The following is a 20,363-nucleotide window of genomic DNA, read 5'->3' as shown; positions in this document are numbered from 1 at the left end:
CAGGGAAAGCGGGGGGACTGGTCGATGGACCGGCGACCGCAGAGATGCCCGCCATTTATAGGCTGGCGAGAAATCGAGCGCACGGGGATGCAAGGATCCGGGCTGGCACTGGAAAGCTGCGAGGGAGGTCTCGGGCTTCCAATCTCGGACGCACGCACGCACTGTCGCGTCGGTGTTTCGATCAGGAATGGCAGTTTGCTCGCCCCGGACGCAGGGGGGCTGAGTGTGACCAGGTTGCTTGCTAGCGAGAGAGAGGGGGGGAAAGGTTCCTGAGCGATGGAGACCGCCGTGGGCGGCACTGGGGTGGATGATGGCGATACGACGGTGAATTATGATGGGGATGGGGACGTGTCGACGGTGCTGCCAGACGAGCTATGCACTGGTGCGTGTGATGGGGGGCGATCGGGCGCAGACATCGCAGCATGGAATGATATATATACCCTTCGCACGGGCTGGACGGTAACATCAGCAGCCGAGCACACACGACGAGAGGTGTCCGTTGAATGCAGGAGCACTGCGATCTTCGGCCGTGGGGAACAAACACGCTCACCTTCGACGCGCCGGATGGAACGTTCTCAAGCCTGCATTGGGCCATCGCATCACCCGTCACACCACGTGCCGCCCCGTCCTATCACAGGACCCGCTTCCGCTTCTGAGAGGCGCTAAACTGGCGCCGTTCCTGGCTTCTTCCATTCAGGCATTCCAACCCATCCGCCGCCCAGATAGACACTAGGCACGGTGCAGCAGCGCTGTGAAGCATCCAAGCATGAACGATCGACGGCACCCCAGAGCGGAAGCCAACCCACTTGCCTGGTCCTCAAAAATAGACTGAACATTCCCAACGATCCACCGACTTCAGATTGGAAGAGCAGAACATCACAGACACCGAACAACAGCACGCCTCGCAGCGAACACCCGTGATCATCAGAAATTCGTTCGTTATCTTTGTAGTCGTCGCCGTCATCATCATCATCATCATCATCATGCATTCTTTCTATAACAATACATACATCGCGCTTTCATATCATTTCGCCCCCAGCCCAGCCCGAGGCGCACGGCAGAGACAACCAAAAATCGAGACAGAACAACCAGTCGAGGGAGGTCGGGTCGGGTCGGAGCAGGTCGAGGCCTAAGACGGCACACAGGTGGGAAGGTGGGATAGTAAAAGATGGCGGGGCAGGGCAGGGGCTCACTGTCAACAGTTTTAGATGTGTATGTGCGTGGAAATGACTTGTGCATGAGGTGATGGAGATATGTCCGTGCGCGAGCGCCCGCGCGCCTGAGGCAGAGGGTATCAGAAGCGACGATCGAACTCCCCTTGGGTTGTAGGGGGCTTGGTCAGACTGGAGGCAGTCAACACGGCTCAAAACGTGCTCGCCCACGCTTCGAGGTCGAATGTCGACATCTTGGCGCTCACTATCCACTCATGTTGCTGCCAAAGAAGAGACGAATGAGAACGCGAATGATCAACAAGGCGCGAAAGTATTTGAAAAAAGCCCGTTCCACAGCGCCACCGACAGCGAGGTGCTGCAGAAGCGCGGGGCGAGGAAGAGAGGTACGCACCAGCAGATCCTTCGGCGTCTGCCGCATGTCCGGGTCCTTCAACAGACACCCGTCGACGAACGCCTCCGCCACCTTCGGGAAGCGGCCCTCGGGGGTCAGCTTCGGCGCCGGCTCATTGACGATGTGCTGCAGCAGCTCGAGGATGCTCATCGTCATCCCGCCGCCCTGCAAGCTCACGCCCTTGCTCTTCCGCTTGTTCCGCTTTGCCTCTTTGCTGTCGAGCCCCTTGCGCATCGGCTTGGACTTGCCGCGCGGCGGGGGCAGCCCGAGCGACATGGGCCGTGAGGGTGAGAGCGTGCCTTCAAAGTCGGACAGGTCAGAATCGTCATCCGAGGACGAGTCGGAGAACGGGAATCGCCCGAGCGCGAGCTCGATCAGTGAGATCCCGAGCGACCACACGTCCGACTTGACGGTGTACTGCGCGCCCTGTATCCGCTCCGGCTGCGCGCCATAAATAGCCAACGTCAGCAAAAAACGGGTAGACAATCGAGCGTGAGGAGAGGCTAGAGGACGCACACTCATGTACGTCGATGTCCCCACGAATGTGTCCGCGATCGAGTTGATGAGCTCGCCAGACACACCAAAGTCACAGATCTTGATCTGACCTTTCGAGTTGAACAGTATATTCGACGGCTTGATATCTATACGCGATGGATATGAGCTTTAGATGATCCTGAGAAATGTCGAGAAACGGACCACGATGGATGATACGGTGCACATCGTACAGGTACGTGAGGCCCTCGAGCACGGCGAGAGCGACCTTGGCGACCACCTCGACGTCGATGGCGCCAATTTGTTTGTATATGCCGTCAAGCGAACCCTTGTCCATGAACTCCATGCAGATGCAGATGTTGGGGTCGGAGAGGAACGCGCCGTAGAAGGAGATGATGTACTCGGAGTGACAGTCGTGCATGATCTGCAGCTCGCGCAGGATTTGCTTCCGCACAGACGGCTTAGCGTCGATGAGCACAATCTGCGCCACCCGATCGCGTGGGCCATTTGGGCGGAAGAGAGCGCAGTCGACAGGACGGATGAGTTAGTTTAGGCGCACATAATGCGATTTAGTCAGCACCGACAAGAGACAAGACAGGACGGGACGGGACGATATGGGGGGATGATCGCACCTTCTTCGCCATGATGGTATGTGTGGGGACGTGCTCAACCTTCTTCACGCTGCCGCCGTTGCCCTGGCCGAGCTCCTTCAGATCCTTCAGGTCCTCATCGCGCAGATCGTACTTTGTTTCCGCGTTCATGTCGAGGTTGGCGAGCGTGTTGGAGAGGGTGGTGTGATAAGTCGTGCGTTGGGCCGATGCGGGGGCCGATGTGGGGCCGTTCGTGACGGAGAGTAGGCCATTGTCGTCGGCGCCGTGGGCGGTGGAGGAGTCGTTCTTGGTGGAAGATTTGAGGGCCATGGGAGGAGGGCGCTTCTTGCCCCCCGCTGCGGGTGCCAGGCGCGTGGGGACGGGCTGGGGCTGGGGCTGGGGCTCCGGAGGGGGTTGCGCGACATCGAGCTGGAGGGCTTTGAAGTTGCGTTTCTTGCGGATGGGGGTAGCCATGGGGTGCAAGGGGCACAAAGGGAGATCGACGCGATGTGGCGAGGCAGAAGCGGGGACGCGAGGAGGAGAGGAACGGGAACGGTGTGAGTGAGGGAGTGGGAGGGAGGGAAGGATGGGCTTGGGAGAACGAGCGGTTGCTGCGTCGGCGAGCACGGTCGCGGGCGAGCGTCTCATCCGCCACGCTGCCAGTAATACCGAGCTTGGTCCTTAGGTAAGCGAGTCTCGACCCTTTGTTCGTCTGCACGAAGCGCACCAATAAGCGCACTCTCTATCTTTTCCCCCGTCCCTGATGTACTTGCTGCGCTCATTATCGCGCCTTTCAGCATTGCCGGCTATTCTTGGCCCATGGCGACAATGGGATTCCAGCGCTCCTTTTCTGCGAGTGGTTCATTGATACGACCCGGTCTCCGACCGTCCCAACCCGTCGTCTGCCGTCTAACTACTGTCGGACGTACGCATCAATAGCACTGCACCCGACTTGCGACCATCATTTGACGATGTCATTCCATCTAATAGTTCACCCAGCGTTTCTCACCCCAGTAGTCTTCTGCGTCCATGGGCGTGCACGAGAACGGATTGGAAGCCCCTGTACGAGTCCCGGTTTAACGATCTGCATTCCAGGGGGGTCACCCCAGAGCCCTCCACCATTGACAGGGGCTCATGACGCCTCCTGCGGCTGAGCAAAGTGGCTTGATTGCTCCGCGAACGATGTCATCATCGTCTAGAAAAGCCAGGGCCGGAAGCATCGCGCACGATCATTCTGTCACGGCCTGTCCTGTCAAGTAACATGTAGAGCGCTGCATGCGACTCCCGGGGTTTCGCAGGTGTCTTGAAGACCCCGCCAAGCAAACTCCTCTCTGCGTCTCAATCCCATTGGGTTTGCCTCTGCGCAGAGTCCTCGAAAAGATCGCGATCCAGAATTTCGGGCTCAGGTCTTCAGGCTCCGTGTGTATCAATCACAGCTTCGTTAGACCCCTCTCGTCGAGTCTCACGTCCACAGCTTCGCTTAGTCCGGCGCGCCTTGCCTGCGCTGTGCTCTGCACGTGAACGGAGATGTGATCTATCTTGTCCTCTCTGTTTATGTCTCTGATGAGTATCAAGCATGTATTTATGTCCGATTACGTGGCGATATAGGCGTCATGCACCTTTTCTCGGGTTGTCAGAAGTTTACAGCGGTCACAGATGACTCGACCAACTTGCAACTATAGGCCTTGGAAAACGTATCAGGCCTGTATAAACCAACCCTCTGGTTACCGTCCAATAATATGCCTGGCGTGCGCATCAACGCAAACGCTCCACCCCAAATCCGCGCCCCAGCCTCACGCGGGTGTGTTGTTGCCTCTCATTGGCCCCCTCTCCTCTGGCATTATCTATTGCTCAGCGCGTATTCCCGATCCTGCTCGTGATGCATGATGGACGGCGAGCTCTTACCTGCGCATGCAGGGCCTGTGATATACCCGTTTGCCTCCCGCTACCCATATCATCGCCGCACGTCGATGTAGGTTCGTCCTCCACCTGTATTTAAGCGCATGCGGCACGGGATCATCTAGCAGCCTTTCATGGGGGCTCTTCCTCGCCCTGATTCTCCCTACTCTATTCCGCCATTACGGGCTCGCGCACCCCCTGCGATGCCTGTCCATAGCCATCCCTGCGAGTCTTCTGCCGGCGCTCCGTTCTTCAAGCCCCGGCTGACAGAAAGACGCGTGCATGGCCCGGCGAGGAGAAATGCGGAGGGCAGGGAGTGGGCGAGAAGCTGAATTTGGTGGAATTTGGTCGTCGCGAATACGGTCCAGGGTTTTGCATATTTTGTGCCCATCGTGTGGCTGCCGAGTACGTATGGCTGTAGAGTACGTTCGCGCTTCGCATACAAACTATAATCATGAAGGGCACCGTTGAACCATGTTGCAGCGTGCGCATCGGCGCTTAACGCGTCCTCCTCGAGCTCTTCGCTCGCGCTCGCGTTCCTGAATGGTATGCGAATTTCTGGCAAGTCGCTCAATGGCGTATCTCATTGGTCTGTTCACATCTGTTTTCAGGTGCTTCGGTAGTCGACCGACTCCTGATGGGCACCCTCTCGGACCACGTCTCGCCTTGGCCTCTAGGGCTGATGGCCCTCGCGGCGACATCTCTCTCTACTTTCGTTCTCTAGGGAGTCGCGGGACACATCGTCGCCGGCTGGATGGTGTCCGGAGCCACGTATGGCATTCTGGCGGGCGGGTGGATCAGTTTATGGACCGGCTTTGTGCGGCTGATCCCAAGTAACTCCTTCATACATACACAGATGCGGTGTGAGTCGATGCCGATGCCGATGTTGTTGTATCGCCCTCAAGGGGCGACCCGACGCTGTCCATGGCGCTCTTCGGCTTCCTGATGCTCTCGCGCCGGATTGGCAGCGTTCTCTCGGCCCCTATTATGAATGCCCTATCCGCGGCCATCGACGGCGTGGATGTCGGCCATCTGCGCCTCAAGACAGGGTTCGAGGTCCTGGGCGGCTGGTTCGAGCAGGTGATCGTGTATGTCGGGGCTTGCTTTGCGGGCGCAGCGCTGGTGTAGCTAGTGGGTAAGGGAGCAGAGCGCGTGGTGTCAAGCGGAGGGTGAGGCTGTCTTGAGGCTATCGAGACGCATAGTGTACTCACGCTTGCGACTAGCTGCGAGATTATTATAGGTCTGTGACCATGGTGCATAGAATACGGTCTCGGTAATCAGTCGATATCAATATCATAACTTCGTTTTGAGGTACTCGTGTCTGACTGGACGCATGGAGTTTTCCTCTGAAGCGATCCTTCAATACAAGGACTACAATCTTGTGCTACGAACAAGCCCAACGCGTGCCAACACGCTCGCGCCCTGGTCATGTGACACAAGCTTTCAGTCACGCCGCGTCGCGCTCAACTCATTCTCGGGAAGTTGCCCACCAAACGTTCTTCGATTTGGGAGGATCACAACTTCCTCTAGAACCCTACAAACCCTCCACTGCTCAAGTAATCTGTTTATATCTGCTTCGATGGGTTCCGAGTCCGTGCGTGCTCAAGTGAGCGCCAAATGGCAAGATGCATTTGCCCGCCTGAACCGTGAAGCGCCTGGTATTGCAGGTCTGATGTCGTTCAGTGAGGTATGAGCAGCTTGTATCACGCGGGACTTGTAGAAATAATAGTCTGAGCTGTCTCCCAGGCGTGGAAGACTTCGACGGACTTCTTATACCCGAGGAAACTAGGTGATCCGCCTAAGGATTTCAGTAAGCATTTGAAGCACTTCTACGTCCACCTATAGGAACCAGAAACGAGCGCACATTCATAAGCACTCCTCTTTCTCTGATTACGCAGGCTCTCTGGAGGTCAGAGGTGCCTTCGATGTGTTGATGCAATGTCGCATGCTACCTGTGTTGCTCGAGAATTTTATCGGTATGCGCCAGTCTGATCAGGTTCGGCTAGCGTGCTGAATTTCTTTGCAGAGGATGTGCGGAGGCGAAAGTATCTTATCACTGAAGATGTTGCGAAGTTCATGGAACAATATGAGGTATGAGCCACATACCTTTCGTGCTCGGCTTCAGTGTGTGAATGTTGGATGTGACTCGTGGCAGACGACTGGGGATCCCAGGGTCATCGCTCAGCTTGTGTTCCGACTCGCAGAATGGCACAAGGCATGGGCGCCAGGTGGAGAGTGAGTGTATTCTCTCTCATTCGTGCCTCAACCAGCCTCCTTAGTCCACCAGACTAGGTCACACCATCACTTCTACCTACGTTGTCCACTTCCAGACCCACATCTTCTCCGCTTTGCCTCCAACCTTTGCTGGGGGGTTCAAGAAGCTCATAGCTGCCACTCTTGAAGCTACGACCGACCCTTTGTCGTCAATGGCGCCTTATTATCAGGATCCGAAGCTTTGGGCGGCGTTCGAGATGCTGGGGCTCGTCGATCGCTACGAGTCTCTGATCGCCAGTGTTTGTTATGAACATATCGAGAATCATGTTCGGAGCACATGTCAAGGTCGATGGGACGAGCCCATGTTGACCATTCTTAGAGATTGGATGGCGGACAAGGTTGTGCCCTGGATGCTACTTCCATACGCAAGAGGTGCAAGAAATGGTGCGGTTCTTGTCCTTTACTCTACCAACTAAGAGCTAAACTTGACGTACTTGTCTAGCGGAGGAGGCGCGAACAATGCTTCAAGGAGTTGGTTCTCGTTTCGACTTCCACGTCTGCAAGACCCTCTGTGACCTTCGGTAAGTGAGTGAGCACAGAATGCAATCTGCTGTCGACTCATGCGTTGCTGACCATAAAGGACCAAGGAAATATTTGATATAATAATCGATTATCCAGAATCAACGCCGGCCCTCCATGATTTGAAGGTCTGCATTTCCCTGAGTATCTGTTCTCCCAAAGCCGTCGATACGACTTTTTTTTTCTTTTGGCGAACATAGGAATGCCTCGCGCGAGTTGACCAGCGAACCGAATTGGTCCAATCCCTTCGTAAGGCGTAAGTCATGAACGGCATGGTGATTTTCTTCTTCTCAATCATCCCCATCCTTCTACAGAAATAAAAAACGGCTTTTGCATCCAGGGGCAGACACAAAGGACATTCTCACACAATACGTCTCAATCATCCGATGTTTGCGCATCGTCGACCCTCCAGGGGTACTTCTCTTCAAAGTAGCTGATCCTATCCGACGGTACCTGAGGTACCAGTTTTTTCTGAATACTGCAGGTATTGAGGTTACTGATGCTGATCTCAGAGAGAAACCTGACACCATCCGATGTATTGTCGCAAGTCTTGTAGGCGACGGAGAAAGCGGCGATTCGTTGGTCGACGACAACGATCCGATTCAACCATTGCAGGGCGTCCAGGTTGATGATTATTTGGATCCCAGCTGGGAGCCTGAACCCATGGATGCAGGGCCTGGTGAGTGGACTACTGTGTTTGAATAAACTCTAGCTGTGTTCACACGAAATCTGACTCATCTATCAGATTTCCGAACGAACAAACCGAGCGACGTGATTAGCACTCTTGTCAGCATTTATGACTCCAAGGACCTCTTTGTGAAAGAGCTGCAGGTACTCCTAGCTCAGCGTCTACTGGCTATCACAGACGGTAACTTTGAGAAAGAGGTGGCCACTTATTTTCAACTCTCCTATTTTTCACATCTAAAGTACTTGGACCGTCAGCGTCGTAACATCGAGATCTTGAAAATTCGCTTCGGAGAGGGCCCGCTGCAGGTATGTGAGGTCATGTTGAAAGACATGACCGATTCGCGTCGAATAGACCAGCACGTCCAGTCTCAAAAGAGCGTATGTCAATCTTTATCCACGCCTTGGGGATAATCATTTCACTGAATTTCTAAATTCCTTTCTGCCAGTCCATCATGCATCCGACCATAATATCCCGCCACTTCTGGCCACCATTACAGTCGAGCACATTCGACATGCCAGGGCAGTTCCGAGAGTAAGGCCCAAAAACACTTATCCCTCCATGCTTCGTAATAAATAATACGCTGACCCTTTTTGCGCACCAAGGATTCAAAGCTCATATGCAAGCGAGTACATAACCTTCAAGCCGGATAAGAAGCTGCGCTGGCTCCCGCATCTCGGCTCGGTCCATCTGGATATCGAGTTGCAAGATAGAACCGTGACCGCGGACGTGCCGCCTCTGGAAGCGGCCTTCATCGAGATGTTCTCGGAAAAGGGTATATTGACGGGCGCTGCTTGGTTCTTTCCCTGTTACATAGACCGATCACTCACGCACTGCTCTACTCGCAGATGTATGGACGGTTGACGAATTAATATTACGCGTTGGCCCTGTCGACCGGACGTCAGCGCTCAAGGCTCTCCTGGCTTGGGTGGACCGTGGCGTGCTGAAAGAAGACAAGGACGACACATTCAAGCTTTTGGAAGAGGTCGACGCATCGCAGCCAGAACCTCACATACGACCATCTGGAACGCGGGCACAGAACGAGGAGCTGCTGCCGGTGTTGTCGGTGCAGCAACAACAGGCAGAACAGATGAAAGTCTTTTGGAGGGTTCGTTTCCCCCACTCTTCAACCTCTCGAGCTCGTCGTTGAAAGCCGTATTCTGACTTCGCTTTGTTTTAGTTCATCGAGGGCATGCTCACAAATCTGGGGTCTCTCCCACTCGACAGAATACAAAACATGCTCAAGTTCGCGCCTGGCTACGATCGGAGGATTGATCAGCTGGCTGCATTCATGGATGCGGCGCAGCGAGAGGGGCTCGTTGTCACCACGAAAGAAGGGCTCTGGAAGTTAAATCGCTAAATTTCAGCACATACAGATATTGACATCGTCTCTCTCCGATTTTCACCATCCTGTATACCAACCCAATGTATTGTTGTAGCGTGTGGCCGTAGAAAGGCATATGAGGCTCGAGAATCAAGCAAAGCATCACGGCTGCAAGGTTAAGTGAGCTTGTAGACGCGTATTTCGTATCTGATTCAAACGAGATTCACCTTGTTGTCTATCAAGGGGCCTGTGCCATTTTTCTCGTGCGGCTCTTCAGTCTCCACTCCAGACTCCCTAGCCTGCTCGCGCTTTGGTGGCGGTAGGACAGCTGAGTCTACCTGTTCCGCATCCTCAGTTACCTCCTTTTCCTTTTCGTCCGCAATCAAGTTCATAGACTTGGCAAGAACGCCGGCTAGCTGATCCACAATATCTTCCACTTTCTCGCTGGGACCTGTCAGATTGTCTTCCGCACCATGCTCTTCGCCAACCATTTGATCCATAACATCATCCGCATCATGCTGCTCCACAGACCCTGCAGTGGCTTCCCATTCATCTATGAGCTCTTTCTCCCACCCAAGCTCCACGCACAGCTGCTTCGCAATGCGGTCACATTCACCAAGAAGCACTACATCGTCGATCTGGCTTCCAAAGTTTCCGACTTTATCCAGATTAATCAAGACCCGCGGACAATCAGGCGGCACTCGGTTGGCTAGAGATGCGAAGGGGTGAACAGTTAGCGATGTACCCATCACGATCAGCAAATCAGCTTCTTGGAGTGAGGGAATGGCCTGCGTAAAGGCCAGTGGAAGCTGATCGAAGCCAGAGTGTCGGAGCATGAGAACGCGGGAGAGCCGAGAACCAAGAAATGACATACAGATTCTTCAAAGAAGACGATATCTGGCTTGACAAGGCCCTCACAGTATTCGCACCGCGGTACTGCCGCTTTCCGGATGAATTTCTTCATTTTGACATCGTCAAACGGTCTCCGACATTCAATGCACCTTTGTGTGGCGAAACTGCCGTGGGCTTCGATAATCTTCTCGTCAGGGATCCCTGCGCGACGCTCGAGGGTATCTATGTTCTGAGTGAAGCACATGCGAAGCAAGTTCTTCTGTGAAAGAAGTTTGATGAAAGTATGGGATAGCGTTGGTCGGTAGCGCCCAGGGTAGAGCTCTTTAGCGAGTGTGTAGACTATCGCCCGCCGAGCTCAGGTATGGGCTCCACTGGAAGCAAGGATATTAGGACTGGCTTACATGGCTGGGGCTTTACGCGGAAAAAGCTCATCTCGAACACCGCTTCTGGGCGCGGTAAATTAAGTCTAGCAAGATTCGTCTTCCAATCAGTTAGTTTATGTCGCTGTCCGTCTTGATGTCAAGTGAACACACATATAGACCTTGTAAGTTGCAAAGAGCACAACACTTAGGTTTTTTCTAATGAATGTTAATTACACATACCCGTCTTTGGTGATCGAAAATCGGGTATGCCTGCAGATGTACTGACACCTTAAGGTTGTGACATCAACAGATTGAAGATATCAAATCAAATCGAAGGGTGCAGATGATTTACCTGCGCCAAGCTTAGAAACACGGATGGTCAGCTGAACGAAAGGATATTCGGTTGGTTTGAGGCTGTAATTACCATAACAAACACATTCTTACACTTGTCCGATTTCATGTACTTCGCGAGCGATGGGATATCCTTTCCTTCAAGTCGAGGATGACTATCTATTGGTAACGGTTCCTCCCAACCACGACCAAATAGCATTTGGAGCCAATCGAAGTCTGCGGCGTCCATTATTCCAAAAGCTTCGGATTTGTACAAGAGATTCAAGGCAAATCGGGCTTGAGAATTTGGTAGCCAGGTGGTTGTTACATGCAAGGTGAGTTGCCAGTGAGTTGCCACTCAGAGAGTCGTCATCATGGGGTAATCAACTGGTAATCATCGCAAACTTCCGAAGGTGAATCGACATGTCCCGGTGCCTTGGATGCCTGGAGTGATTTCAAATCATATTTTCCATCTTGGATTCTAACTTATACGAGTCTTATACGGCGGTTACTCGGTTATGCGTAGTGGTTACATATGTCATCAAAGGCTCCTGGCATGCACTCAAACGCGAGATTGAAGAAGCGACACAGAACCTTGTGAGTCCCGGTTCTATCTTTCAACAAATTCGCGCCATATCGCGTCACAAAATGAATGAGTCTTTCATGAACGACAGTGCTAACGCAAGTCATTCAGCCAGGGCATTATATGATGGGCGCCTCCACCATCATCACTTAATCATCACCCCTCTTTCAGGGTCAGAAGAAAAACTGCCGTACTGTGTGCCAAGAAGGTGAGCTTGAATAGTTTATGCTCATGTTACATGAATTCCTCCAAGCCGTGTCTGAAGATGTTTCAACTGGGTTCAATACTTTTCGGAAACCAAGAGTACTTACGGCGATACCACCGCAGTTGTGCCGACAGTCGTTCGCATGTAACGTGGCAACGACACGTAGTCACTCCAAGTCACTCGTTGGTTGAATATATGACCCCAACAACACATATATGAGTTCTGATGCAACTATCCAGTATCCCACAGTATCTCTAGACATTGTCAATAAATACTCGTTTGAGCAGCTTATGAACACTTGGTGCGGCTTTCACTCGTTCCCTGCTAACCCACCATCTTGATACCCTCACTGCAATGCATATGGCTGCCGTTCTTTTTGTACTCTCTGTCCTGTTGATCAAGGCAGGAGTGTCTGCCCTCCCTACGCCTCGAAACTTTCGTACCCGAGCTTCCCCCACTGCATTATCTCCGACCCAACTTTCAAGTTTTGCTCCATTCACGCAATTTGCTAGGGCGGCGTATTGCGATCCTTCCAAGATCGAAGGATGGCAGTGCGGTGGTGAGAAGTATCTTCCATGCTACTTGACATTGCTTTTTACCTAGTCAAATTGTTGATGCAGAGGCTTGCGATGCCTTACCAGGCTTTGAGCCAACCTTGACAGGCGGCGATGCTAATTCTATCCAGTTCTGTACGTGTAAAACAGGTGTAGCCCTGGTCTATCTGATCGACTCTGCTTCTACTGTGCCCTAGTCTTCGTTGGATTCTGGCCCGACCAGAACACGGTGGTGGTAGCCCATCAAGGGACTGATCCAACGAAAATGTATGTTCTTTATCTGTTCTGTACTTTCTTGGCTACTCAGTAGTCTCCGGATTGTTCACAGAAAGTCCGACTTGACGGATCTCAATATTGCCAAGCGTGTATTGGATCCTACACTGTTTCCAGGTGTTCCCGATGGTGTAGAAGTTCACTCGGGTTTTGCTGATGCGCACGAGAAAACTGCTAGCCAGATTCTCACCGAAGTGAAGCGACTCATGGCGACGCATCGCACAACCAACGTAACACTCGTAAGCTTTATTAATCGTTTAATCGAACCATCTCTTTCTATGACATTGAAATATAGATTGGGCATTCCTTGGGCGGCGCGCTAGCTGAACTCGATAGCCTCTTCATGAAACTTAATCTTCCCATGGGAACAACGATCAAAGGCGTCACCTATGGAACGCCTCGCGTTGGAAATTCCAAGTTTGTGACTTTGTTCGACCAGCAGGTATCCGACTTCACACGTGTAAATAACAAGAGCGACCTTGTCCCCATCATCCCCGGTCGTTTCCTGGGATTTGCTCATCCGCACGGCGAAGTCCATATAGTGGAGCCCGGGAATGCCGTATCATGTCCAGGTAAGCATTAATCGCGGTGATATTTGCATTTTTGGGTAACACTTGAACCTGCAGGAGACGATGATGCGGTTGACAGCCAATGTCAAATTAAGACTGTATCAAACATATTTGAAGGTAATATTCTTGACCATTTGGGGGCATACGAAGGGATATTTATTGGCACGCCGTTCTGTACATGAAGTCCAACTCATAAATTTGTCCTCGTAACCCACTCCTTAAATCTTGGTACGCTTCTGCTGGATCAACCTTGGACACATTGCATTTATTTTGCTCTTTCATCACCTCTGAGCGCTGAGCGCTGAGTACTTGAGTCAGCGGTACGCTGTAGAATGAAGATTGTAAGTATGGCAGGCCAAGTTAACGTGTCGCCATTGGCGAAAAGAAGGCACGTGCAAAGCGACCAAATCTTCTGTCCGGATCCGCCTTTTTCGGAAGACTGCTCTTCGTCCTACCAGATCCGACCGCCATCCTACATAACTTGCATCATTACCTTCAGTCGCATTCCAATAGACCAGATTGATCGTGAAAAAATGCCGTCTTCTATTAGGTCAAGTTCCCCCTCGATAGAAGAACAGGAAAACCACGGGCCGAATGACTCGAGTCTTTCGCCGACGCCTTCCTTCTTGAACGACACGTCTGGCGTCCATTCTCCAGGCGTCCACATTCCAGAATCGCGTGATGCATTTTTTGGATATAGTGATGAAAAGACACTGCGCCATGTATGTTTAAGATTATTCGGATTCTGTTCTATGGACAGAAGGTGATTTCGTCTCGTTCTCGTAGATCGAAGAAAAGGTTCTGGCCCACCGAAGGCCGTCGCAGTCCCACAGTGAGGCCGGGCGGCCCGTCAATCTCTATCCCAGCTCGCCGATTATTGGGCCCGATTCTCACTCAGAGGTGGCCTCCTCCGTCGCGAACAATGTCACGATGTCTCTGCTGCCTCCCACATTGGAAGCTGAACGCAATGTTGCACACCGCTCACCGTACCTCGAGGAAGAGGACTTGGAAGAAGCAATAGCTGAGGCCGCACCCGAACATCCCGCTGCCCGTACGTACCACCTTTTATCTTGCTAGAGCAGCCCGTCGCGCCACGTATGCTCACTCTCTTAAACTCCGCACACAGCGATCGCCATGCCGCCAGAGATGGGGTCCGAGTTTCAACATCTGTTTGAGCTGTTCCGCAAATGCCTTGAGCTGCGGGACAAATACATGGCCATCTCGCTTCAGCGCCTTGGAGACAATCCCCGGGACTATGATGGTACTTTCACGGGCCTTGAGGATAGCATGGCGGATGTGTCGGGCATTCGTCCCGATGCTGACCTTCTTCAATCTCATCAGGCGCCCGGAACCGAACAGCTCAAGCCTTGGCGTATTTATCCGAAGCCTCCGCCTCCTCATTGGCACTGGACGGCTAAGCAGAAGGCCGTGTCAAGCACCGTAATCCCAAATGCGGATGATCATAACGAAGAGTTCAACCTTGCTGCTTGTGATATCCCGGGCTCTCATCAGTGGAACTTCGAACTCGACAGTAAGGGGGTCTTTCAAGTATACCACAACATCGAAGGTAGGTATTTTTCACGGAATGTCCATGAGTTACGAGTGATCATATCTTGACAGTTGAGGACAAAAAACCCATCTTCAATATCCCTGGAATACGAGAGTATTTTGTAGATCTTGAGTTTGTGCTGGGTGTAATCTCTGATGGACCTGCAAAAAGCTTTGCTTTTCGTCGTCTCCAGTACCTGTTGGGAAAGTTCACCATGCATAGCTTGTTGAACGAGTTTCATGAGTTGACGGAGATGAAGGTAAGCTTCTTTAGCTTCGGCGCCATGTGGAAGAATAAATTGATATCGATAAATCTCACTCTAGCAAGTCCCTCATCGGTCAGTAACACGATGTGGTGGTGATTGTGTGGACTGATTTCGGTCTTTCAGCGACTTTTACAATGTTCGGAAGGTGGATACTCACGTGCACCACTCCAGCAGCATGAATCAAAAGCATTTGCTTCGATTCATCAAATCCAAAATGAAACGTAGTCCAGACGTGAGCTCAACCGACTTTGTCCATTCATCCCTTTGACAATATATTCTCTCCAGGATGTCGTCATTTTCCGTGACGGCGCGGAGCTCACTTTGGCCCAGGTGTTTGAATCGCTGAAGCTGACCGCGTACGACCTGTCGATAGACACCCTAGACATGCACGCGCATCAGGATTCCTTCCATCGGTTTGACAAATTCAATCTCAAGTATAATCCCATTGGAGAGTCGCGCCTGCGAGAGATTTTCTTGAAGACTGATAATTACATCCAAGGCAGATATTTGGCTGAGTTGACAAAAGGTGCGAGCAATCTATTCTTGTAGCAAACAATGTGACCAAATCTCTGTTACAGAGGTCATGACGGACCTTGAGCAGAGTAAATATCAGGTCAGCTCGTCAAATCCTCCCGTTATCTATTTTTTTTTATAATCGTTATAATAGAATTGCGAATGGCGCATCAGTATCTATGGCAGAAATGAAGATGAATGGGATAAACTGGCCCGATGGATCGTCAATCATAAGCTTTACTCCCACAATGTTCGCTGGCTTGTGCAGATACCTCGCCTCTATGACGTATACAAGCACAACGGCTCCATCCAGACGTTTGAAGATATCGTTCGGAGTAAGATTTCTCAGTCGTTCGGTACCCTTTCAATGTGAGAATTGACCATGTTCCCATACAGATGTTTTCAAGCCCCTTTTCGAGGTCACCAAAGATCCCTCAACGCATCCCGAGCTTCATGTACTCTTACAGCGAGTCATTGGATTTGACACTGTCGATGATGAATCGAAGACGGAGAGGCGTTATCACAAAAAGTTCCCATACCCAAAGCTGTGGAATTTCGATCAGTCACCACCATATTCTTATTGGTATGTCGAAAATTAAGATCATTTTATTTCTTTGAAATAATATTTGTTTTGTTAGGGTTTATTATATGTATGCCAATATGTCAAGTCTCAACCATTGGAGACGTGCTCGTGGTTTCAGTAAGAAAGAGTTTAAAATGTTGCCACAAAGTGCTCTGATTCAATATACGTTTAGGCACATTCGTTTTCCGTCCACACTCCGGCGAGGCGGGCGATACCGACCACCTGACATCTGCATTCCTTACTTCGCACTCCATCTCCCACGGCATCTTGCTTCGTAAGGTCCCTGCTCTTCAGTATCTTTTTTATTTAAAGCAGATTGGTATCGCGATGAGTCCTCTGAGCAACAACGCTCTCTTCTTGACCTATGAGAGGAACCCATTGCCGGAGTTTTTCAAAACTGGGTTGAATGTCAGCTTGAGTACGGACGATCCGTTGCAATTCCACTTCACAAAGGTATGCAAACCTCTTCATAGGTTCGGCATTGCAAGTCTGATCTCACGTATCGGTAGGAACCGCTCCTTGAAGAATATAGTGTGGCGGCTCATGTGAGTAATTCTTGAGAACTCGCTGGCGCTTTCTCTTCGTTGACATCGCTACAGATCCTGAAATTACCGCAAAGCTCGCTCTGTGAGCTGGCACGCAACTCGGTTATCCAGAGTGGCTTCGAAATGGAAATGAAGCGTCACTGGCTGGGACAGCAATGGTACCTCCCGGGTGCTGCAGGGAACGAAATAAACAAGGCACGTGAATCTGTAAAAAGAACGTCTTGGGCATTTGAGTCTGACGCCCGCTTGATGATCAGACTAATGTGCCGAACGGACGGCTGCAGTTCAGACACGAGACTTTGATGGAAGAGCTTGCATTGATAGGTGCCTTGAAGGCAAAGAAGTAAAATTTATGGACTTGATCTCGTGTCTTATATTTCAACAGCTGTATACCCCATCGCTTACGACCACCATTGCTGTAGCAGAAATCAGTGTGCTAAAAAATTATGACCTACCTTGACGCACTGATTGGCTGGTTGCTTTAGGGTTTCGTTAGCAGGCTGGGCGCCGTTTTGTGAACCCAAACTGTGGTCTAGGAACTCATCACGTCTGGTCTGCAGGCCTAATAACCGTGCTGCGTTTTCCCATAACATGCTTGTTTCACTCTCACGCACAACGGGCCGGATATCCTCCGCGCATAGAAAAGCCTTGTTGCATGGTAGCAAATCATAGTTCACTTGTACGTGGACAATCTGTGACAGCTTCTGAGCATGGTCGCAGCTGAATGCCAGTTCGATGTGAGTATTTCTAGTCCAAATTTTACGCCTCTCTCCACAACTGTTTACGCAACTCCCGAGTCACAGCGTGTTAAAAGGCTAATAATGACAGTCCATGATCGACATAAACCCGTCAGATAGCAACATTGTTGAGTGAATTTCTTCCTCATCTCAGGAGAACGCCAAGACCCTTGTCCGGTTATTTCCCACATCAACTCTCCCTTGCTGTGGGGCGTCTCTTGGGTCAGAAGACGACAAGCAAGGTGCGTGTATGCCTTTCTGGGATCCTTCGTACCATGAAAAGTGAATAGACTTTACCGGGCCCACCAACGACTCCCACTCGCCCTTTCACTGCCGCCACCTCTCCTTCCCATCTATACACTCACGTTCTCATCACCAGACTATTCTCCTTGATCGACTTGGTCACCAGATCCACGGTTACGGGAGCAAGCATTTTGGGAGCCTAGAGGCGTAAACTTGTCCGGAGCGTTCCCTCGCAATTTGACTCCCCAAGCACGTCCGCTTCACACACCCCTCTACGGTTACCGCACCGACACTTGAGGATCCTTACCACGCGTGCTTCCAACCATGCAGAGAGCTGCATCATCATTTTTGCGAAGCCCAGGCGTGGGCAAAATACCACTGCCTATCACTTCCAAGGCGTTTGAAGGGGCAATGGAGAGAGCCATTTAAGCTTGCATTTTCGGTCGTAGAGACGCTCTGACACCACTAAGTCGCCTTATACGTGCCATACAATACCATGAAGCTCTCCATCTTTTCTGCCTTCGCTCTCGCTTCCACCGCGCTCGCCGCCAACACGAACATGGACATCAATAACTTCGTCGACTCGCTCTCCGAGAGTCTGCATATCATATTGCCCAACATACGTACGTCTGGGCTCCTGCCCCTTCATGGTTGACCTCGGTGACATACGTAAATGCGGTTTCTGCATTACAGTGACTCTCGTGGCTGCGCACCAAGCGAATGAGACGAGTATTGGCGCGCAGTTCGCGCAGCTGAACACAGTCTGGGACACCGCGGGCCGCGATCTCGGGAACGTCGCCCCAAGCGACGGATCGAACACAACGGCGCCGACGAACGACGACATCTCTATTACTTTTGCAAGCACTCTCTCGTGCGTATCTCTATATCCATTTCTGCTCTCGACCCGTGCTCACTAGCCATTCTTCTCGCCTGTTGGCTTCGCTGCGTTCTGCCCTGTCCGGTTGTTGTGTCGGTATTCTTGGAGATGTGCAGGCAGACCGCGAGCAGCCTCTCAAACCTCACACCGACACTGGTGGCCAACGTAAACTCCATGTTCTCTACGCTGGACCCGATCGTCTCCGGCACCGTAGCGAACTTCACGACCGCGCTCCCCGGCGGGCTCGCGCTTGTGCACGACTTGTGGGTCTGCCCTCTGCTTTTCCTCACCGGAGATGCTGACCACGTCTATATAAATTTCTTCTTACCTCTCTTTGCGGGATCTGCAGGATGCTCGATGCCAAGCAGTTCTTCCAGGCCGAGGGAATGTCGCTGACGGTCACTTCACTCGGGTTCTGAGACCCAAGAGGGATCCGATCTAGAAGATACACACGGTCGTTTCCCGATGCTACCTATTATTGCTCATTTATATGATCATCGTGCCCCCTTGTAACTGTATTTCTGTTCTTGCTTCGCGATAGGAGATATTATCTGAGTGGTATCTATGTGCATGCGCCCTCAGGCAGGAGGTGTAGTCGCTCACGGGTTATATTGGAACAGACAGAAGGGAGCGATGAGTCGCGCGCATTTTCTATTCGATGATACTGGATCATCCTACACAGAACATTGGAGAAGAATGCGTTCAAGTTGTAACGTGACAGTTCACTTCGAGAAATGTTCGTCATGTGTGTTGTAAAGAATTCCTGACGAAGCGAGCCTCGTCCAACTCTTCCTCTTACGGCGCTTCAAGGCGAAATATGAAAAACTTTGTGCTAGTACAGAAGGCAAGATACTGGTGACTCGACATGAAAGATCCGTGCAAGTACTGCTGACAAGATCAAGACTTCAGACGGGCCATATGTCATTTGAAAAGCATCTACACAATTTCAATCGAATTTCGAGACTAGGAACGGGAGACAGAGAGATGTCATAGTGATAGTGCAACCAGAAGCGCCATCGAATTCAGAATAGGCGTCATATACAGAGAGGAAAGTCTGCCGAATGAGAACCGTACAGTACACTAAATGCCTTGAGGGGCGACTACAAAAAATGCAGCACATGCCGAGGGTCGCGCGCGTCCATAATGCTGTGTTGAACCACTAACGCCGAAGCATCGGGCGAAAGCGACTCACGCGCGAGCAGACAGTCGCGGACTATCCAAGGGGCGGCGCGAAGGCCAGACGACAATAAAATCAAGAGACGATACACCTAGCGAGGTGCTCGCCTCACGAGCCCTGGGAAGCGTCGCAAGGGCGACCAAGCCTCACGATAGCGAGGGTGCAGCAAGGCCAAGGGTTCAGCGAGAACCCGAACGCATTCGAAAGCGTGCGATGCTCGCTACGACGGGGGGCGCGGCGGCGCGCCCCCGTCATCCGTAGTCTGCCGAACAGACCCGAGGAGCGTTTTGGATTGGGGCGTGCGTGGCACTGATCCCGAAGCGTCGGGCGAAAGCGGCTCGAGTGCGAGCGGGGACGCAGCTCAAGCGTGAGCTGGAAGGCGGCTCAGCTCAAGCGTGAGCTGAGAGATAGTCACGGACTATCATCGTCATCGAGGGCAAGGCAGCAGAGACAAGCGCAGCGGCGCAGGGGAGCTGCACGGACCCGTGCAAATCCCTCTTTCAAGCAAGGAAAGATCATTGCTGCGGCTCGATGGCGGCCTGTGTCGCTCGACGAGCAGGAACGATGGAATTTATATCATGTAGCGCGGGAGGAGGGCCGTGGGAATGTCTCGTTTCGGCTGTGGGGATGATTCGGCCCCTGAAACTTAGATTTAGGGGCTCCCTGGGGCCCCGCGCGTGATCAAATGGCGGCCTGCTCGTGAGTCAGACAGGGTCCAGTCCGAGCCTGTTCATTGAACATTCCAGGGGCCCTCGGCCAAGACTCGGCCGAGGCGATCGAAAGCAGATATTTGGGGCTCA

General features: G+C 52.0%; 9 protein-coding genes across 9 annotated transcripts; 6 read left to right on the top strand and 3 right to left on the bottom strand.

Moving 5' to 3' along the window:
- Window positions 1-138: 138 nt before the first annotated feature.
- Window positions 139-3,747, bottom strand: HETIRDRAFT_147766 (MAPKK-like protein). Its single transcript, XM_009548208.1, has 9 exons — window positions 3,443-3,747; window positions 2,688-3,330; window positions 2,260-2,536; window positions 2,080-2,204; window positions 1,564-2,004; window positions 1,011-1,432; window positions 807-943; window positions 551-749; window positions 139-452 (listed from the first exon to the last, which is right to left on the bottom strand). Exons 2-6 carry the CDS (start codon window positions 3,291-3,293, stop codon window positions 1,364-1,366), a joined length of 1,518 nt encoding a protein of 505 aa, XP_009546503.1. The 5' UTR covers window positions 3,294-3,330; window positions 3,443-3,747; the 3' UTR covers window positions 139-452; window positions 551-749; window positions 807-943; window positions 1,011-1,363.
- Window positions 277-656, top strand: HETIRDRAFT_451593 (uncharacterized protein; the record flags this gene model as incomplete). Its single annotated transcript, XM_009548209.1, has 2 exons — window positions 277-459; window positions 510-656. 2 exons carry the CDS (start codon window positions 277-279, stop codon window positions 654-656), a joined length of 330 nt encoding a protein of 109 aa, XP_009546504.1.
- A 784-nt stretch (window positions 3,748-4,531) lies between the features above and the next one.
- Window positions 4,532-5,672, top strand: HETIRDRAFT_451591 (uncharacterized protein; the record flags this gene model as incomplete). The annotated part of the gene is made up of 6 exons (XM_009548207.1): window positions 4,532-4,617; window positions 4,670-4,791; window positions 5,028-5,090; window positions 5,156-5,202; window positions 5,269-5,344; window positions 5,413-5,672. The coding sequence occupies 6 exons, from the start codon at window positions 4,532-4,534 to the stop codon at window positions 5,670-5,672; spliced, it is 654 nt and encodes a 217-aa protein (XP_009546502.1).
- A 451-nt stretch (window positions 5,673-6,123) lies between these two features.
- On the top strand, window positions 6,124-9,382 carry HETIRDRAFT_451590 (uncharacterized protein; the record flags this gene model as incomplete). The annotated part of the gene is made up of 17 exons (XM_009548206.1): window positions 6,124-6,231; window positions 6,291-6,354; window positions 6,443-6,520; window positions 6,571-6,635; window positions 6,700-6,779; window positions 6,832-7,202; window positions 7,261-7,339; window positions 7,399-7,465; window positions 7,538-7,593; window positions 7,652-7,795; window positions 7,850-8,016; window positions 8,083-8,222; window positions 8,280-8,402; window positions 8,471-8,556; window positions 8,628-8,797; window positions 8,871-9,130; window positions 9,203-9,382. The coding sequence occupies 17 exons, from the start codon at window positions 6,124-6,126 to the stop codon at window positions 9,380-9,382; spliced, it is 2,238 nt and encodes a 745-aa protein (XP_009546501.1).
- A 467-nt stretch (window positions 9,383-9,849) lies between these two features.
- HETIRDRAFT_239283 (uncharacterized protein) lies at window positions 9,850-11,056 on the bottom strand (the record flags this gene model as incomplete). The annotated part of the gene is made up of 6 exons (XM_009548205.1): window positions 9,850-10,155; window positions 10,221-10,537; window positions 10,600-10,710; window positions 10,795-10,848; window positions 10,913-10,922; window positions 10,985-11,056. Coding segments are annotated over 6 exons (870 nt in total), but the record flags the coding sequence as incomplete, so codon positions are not given.
- A 982-nt stretch (window positions 11,057-12,038) lies between these two features.
- On the top strand, window positions 12,039-13,256 carry HETIRDRAFT_317659 (uncharacterized protein; the record flags this gene model as incomplete). The annotated part of the gene is made up of 6 exons (XM_009548204.1): window positions 12,039-12,237; window positions 12,299-12,367; window positions 12,430-12,503; window positions 12,565-12,744; window positions 12,801-13,077; window positions 13,132-13,256. 6 exons carry the CDS (start codon window positions 12,039-12,041, stop codon window positions 13,254-13,256), a joined length of 924 nt encoding a protein of 307 aa, XP_009546499.1.
- A 351-nt stretch (window positions 13,257-13,607) lies between these two features.
- Window positions 13,608-16,994, top strand: HETIRDRAFT_475429 (uncharacterized protein; the record flags this gene model as incomplete). The annotated part of the gene is made up of 15 exons (XM_009548203.1): window positions 13,608-13,796; window positions 13,861-14,043; window positions 14,221-14,641; window positions 14,695-14,882; window positions 14,947-14,960; window positions 15,012-15,120; window positions 15,174-15,414; window positions 15,467-15,501; window positions 15,556-15,736; window positions 15,798-15,984; window positions 16,040-16,101; window positions 16,157-16,437; window positions 16,494-16,529; window positions 16,584-16,724; window positions 16,787-16,994. 15 exons carry the CDS (start codon window positions 13,608-13,610, stop codon window positions 16,874-16,876), a joined length of 2,358 nt encoding a protein of 785 aa, XP_009546498.1. The 3' UTR covers window positions 16,877-16,994.
- Window positions 16,995-18,005: 1,011 nt separating this feature from the next.
- Window positions 18,006-18,805, top strand: HETIRDRAFT_451587 (uncharacterized protein; the record flags this gene model as incomplete). The annotated part of the gene is made up of 4 exons (XM_009548202.1): window positions 18,006-18,132; window positions 18,203-18,380; window positions 18,503-18,649; window positions 18,736-18,805. The coding sequence occupies 4 exons, from the start codon at window positions 18,006-18,008 to the stop codon at window positions 18,803-18,805; spliced, it is 522 nt and encodes a 173-aa protein (XP_009546497.1).
- Window positions 18,806-19,287: 482 nt separating this feature from the next.
- Window positions 19,288-20,082, bottom strand: HETIRDRAFT_434290 (uncharacterized protein; the record flags this gene model as incomplete). Its single annotated transcript, XM_009548201.1, has 2 exons — window positions 19,288-19,935; window positions 20,047-20,082. 2 exons carry the CDS (start codon window positions 20,080-20,082, stop codon window positions 19,672-19,674), a joined length of 300 nt encoding a protein of 99 aa, XP_009546496.1. The 3' UTR covers window positions 19,288-19,671.
- Between the last annotated feature and the right edge of the window lie 281 nt (window positions 20,083-20,363).

This window comes from Heterobasidion irregulare (genome assembly GCF_000320585.1).
Source record: "Heterobasidion irregulare TC 32-1 unplaced genomic scaffold scaffold_05, whole genome shotgun sequence".
NCBI classification, from domain to species: Eukaryota; Fungi; Basidiomycota; class Agaricomycetes; order Russulales; family Bondarzewiaceae; genus Heterobasidion; species Heterobasidion irregulare.
The sequence above is the reverse complement of the archived record's forward strand: the minus strand, read 5'-3'. Positions and strand labels throughout refer to the sequence as shown.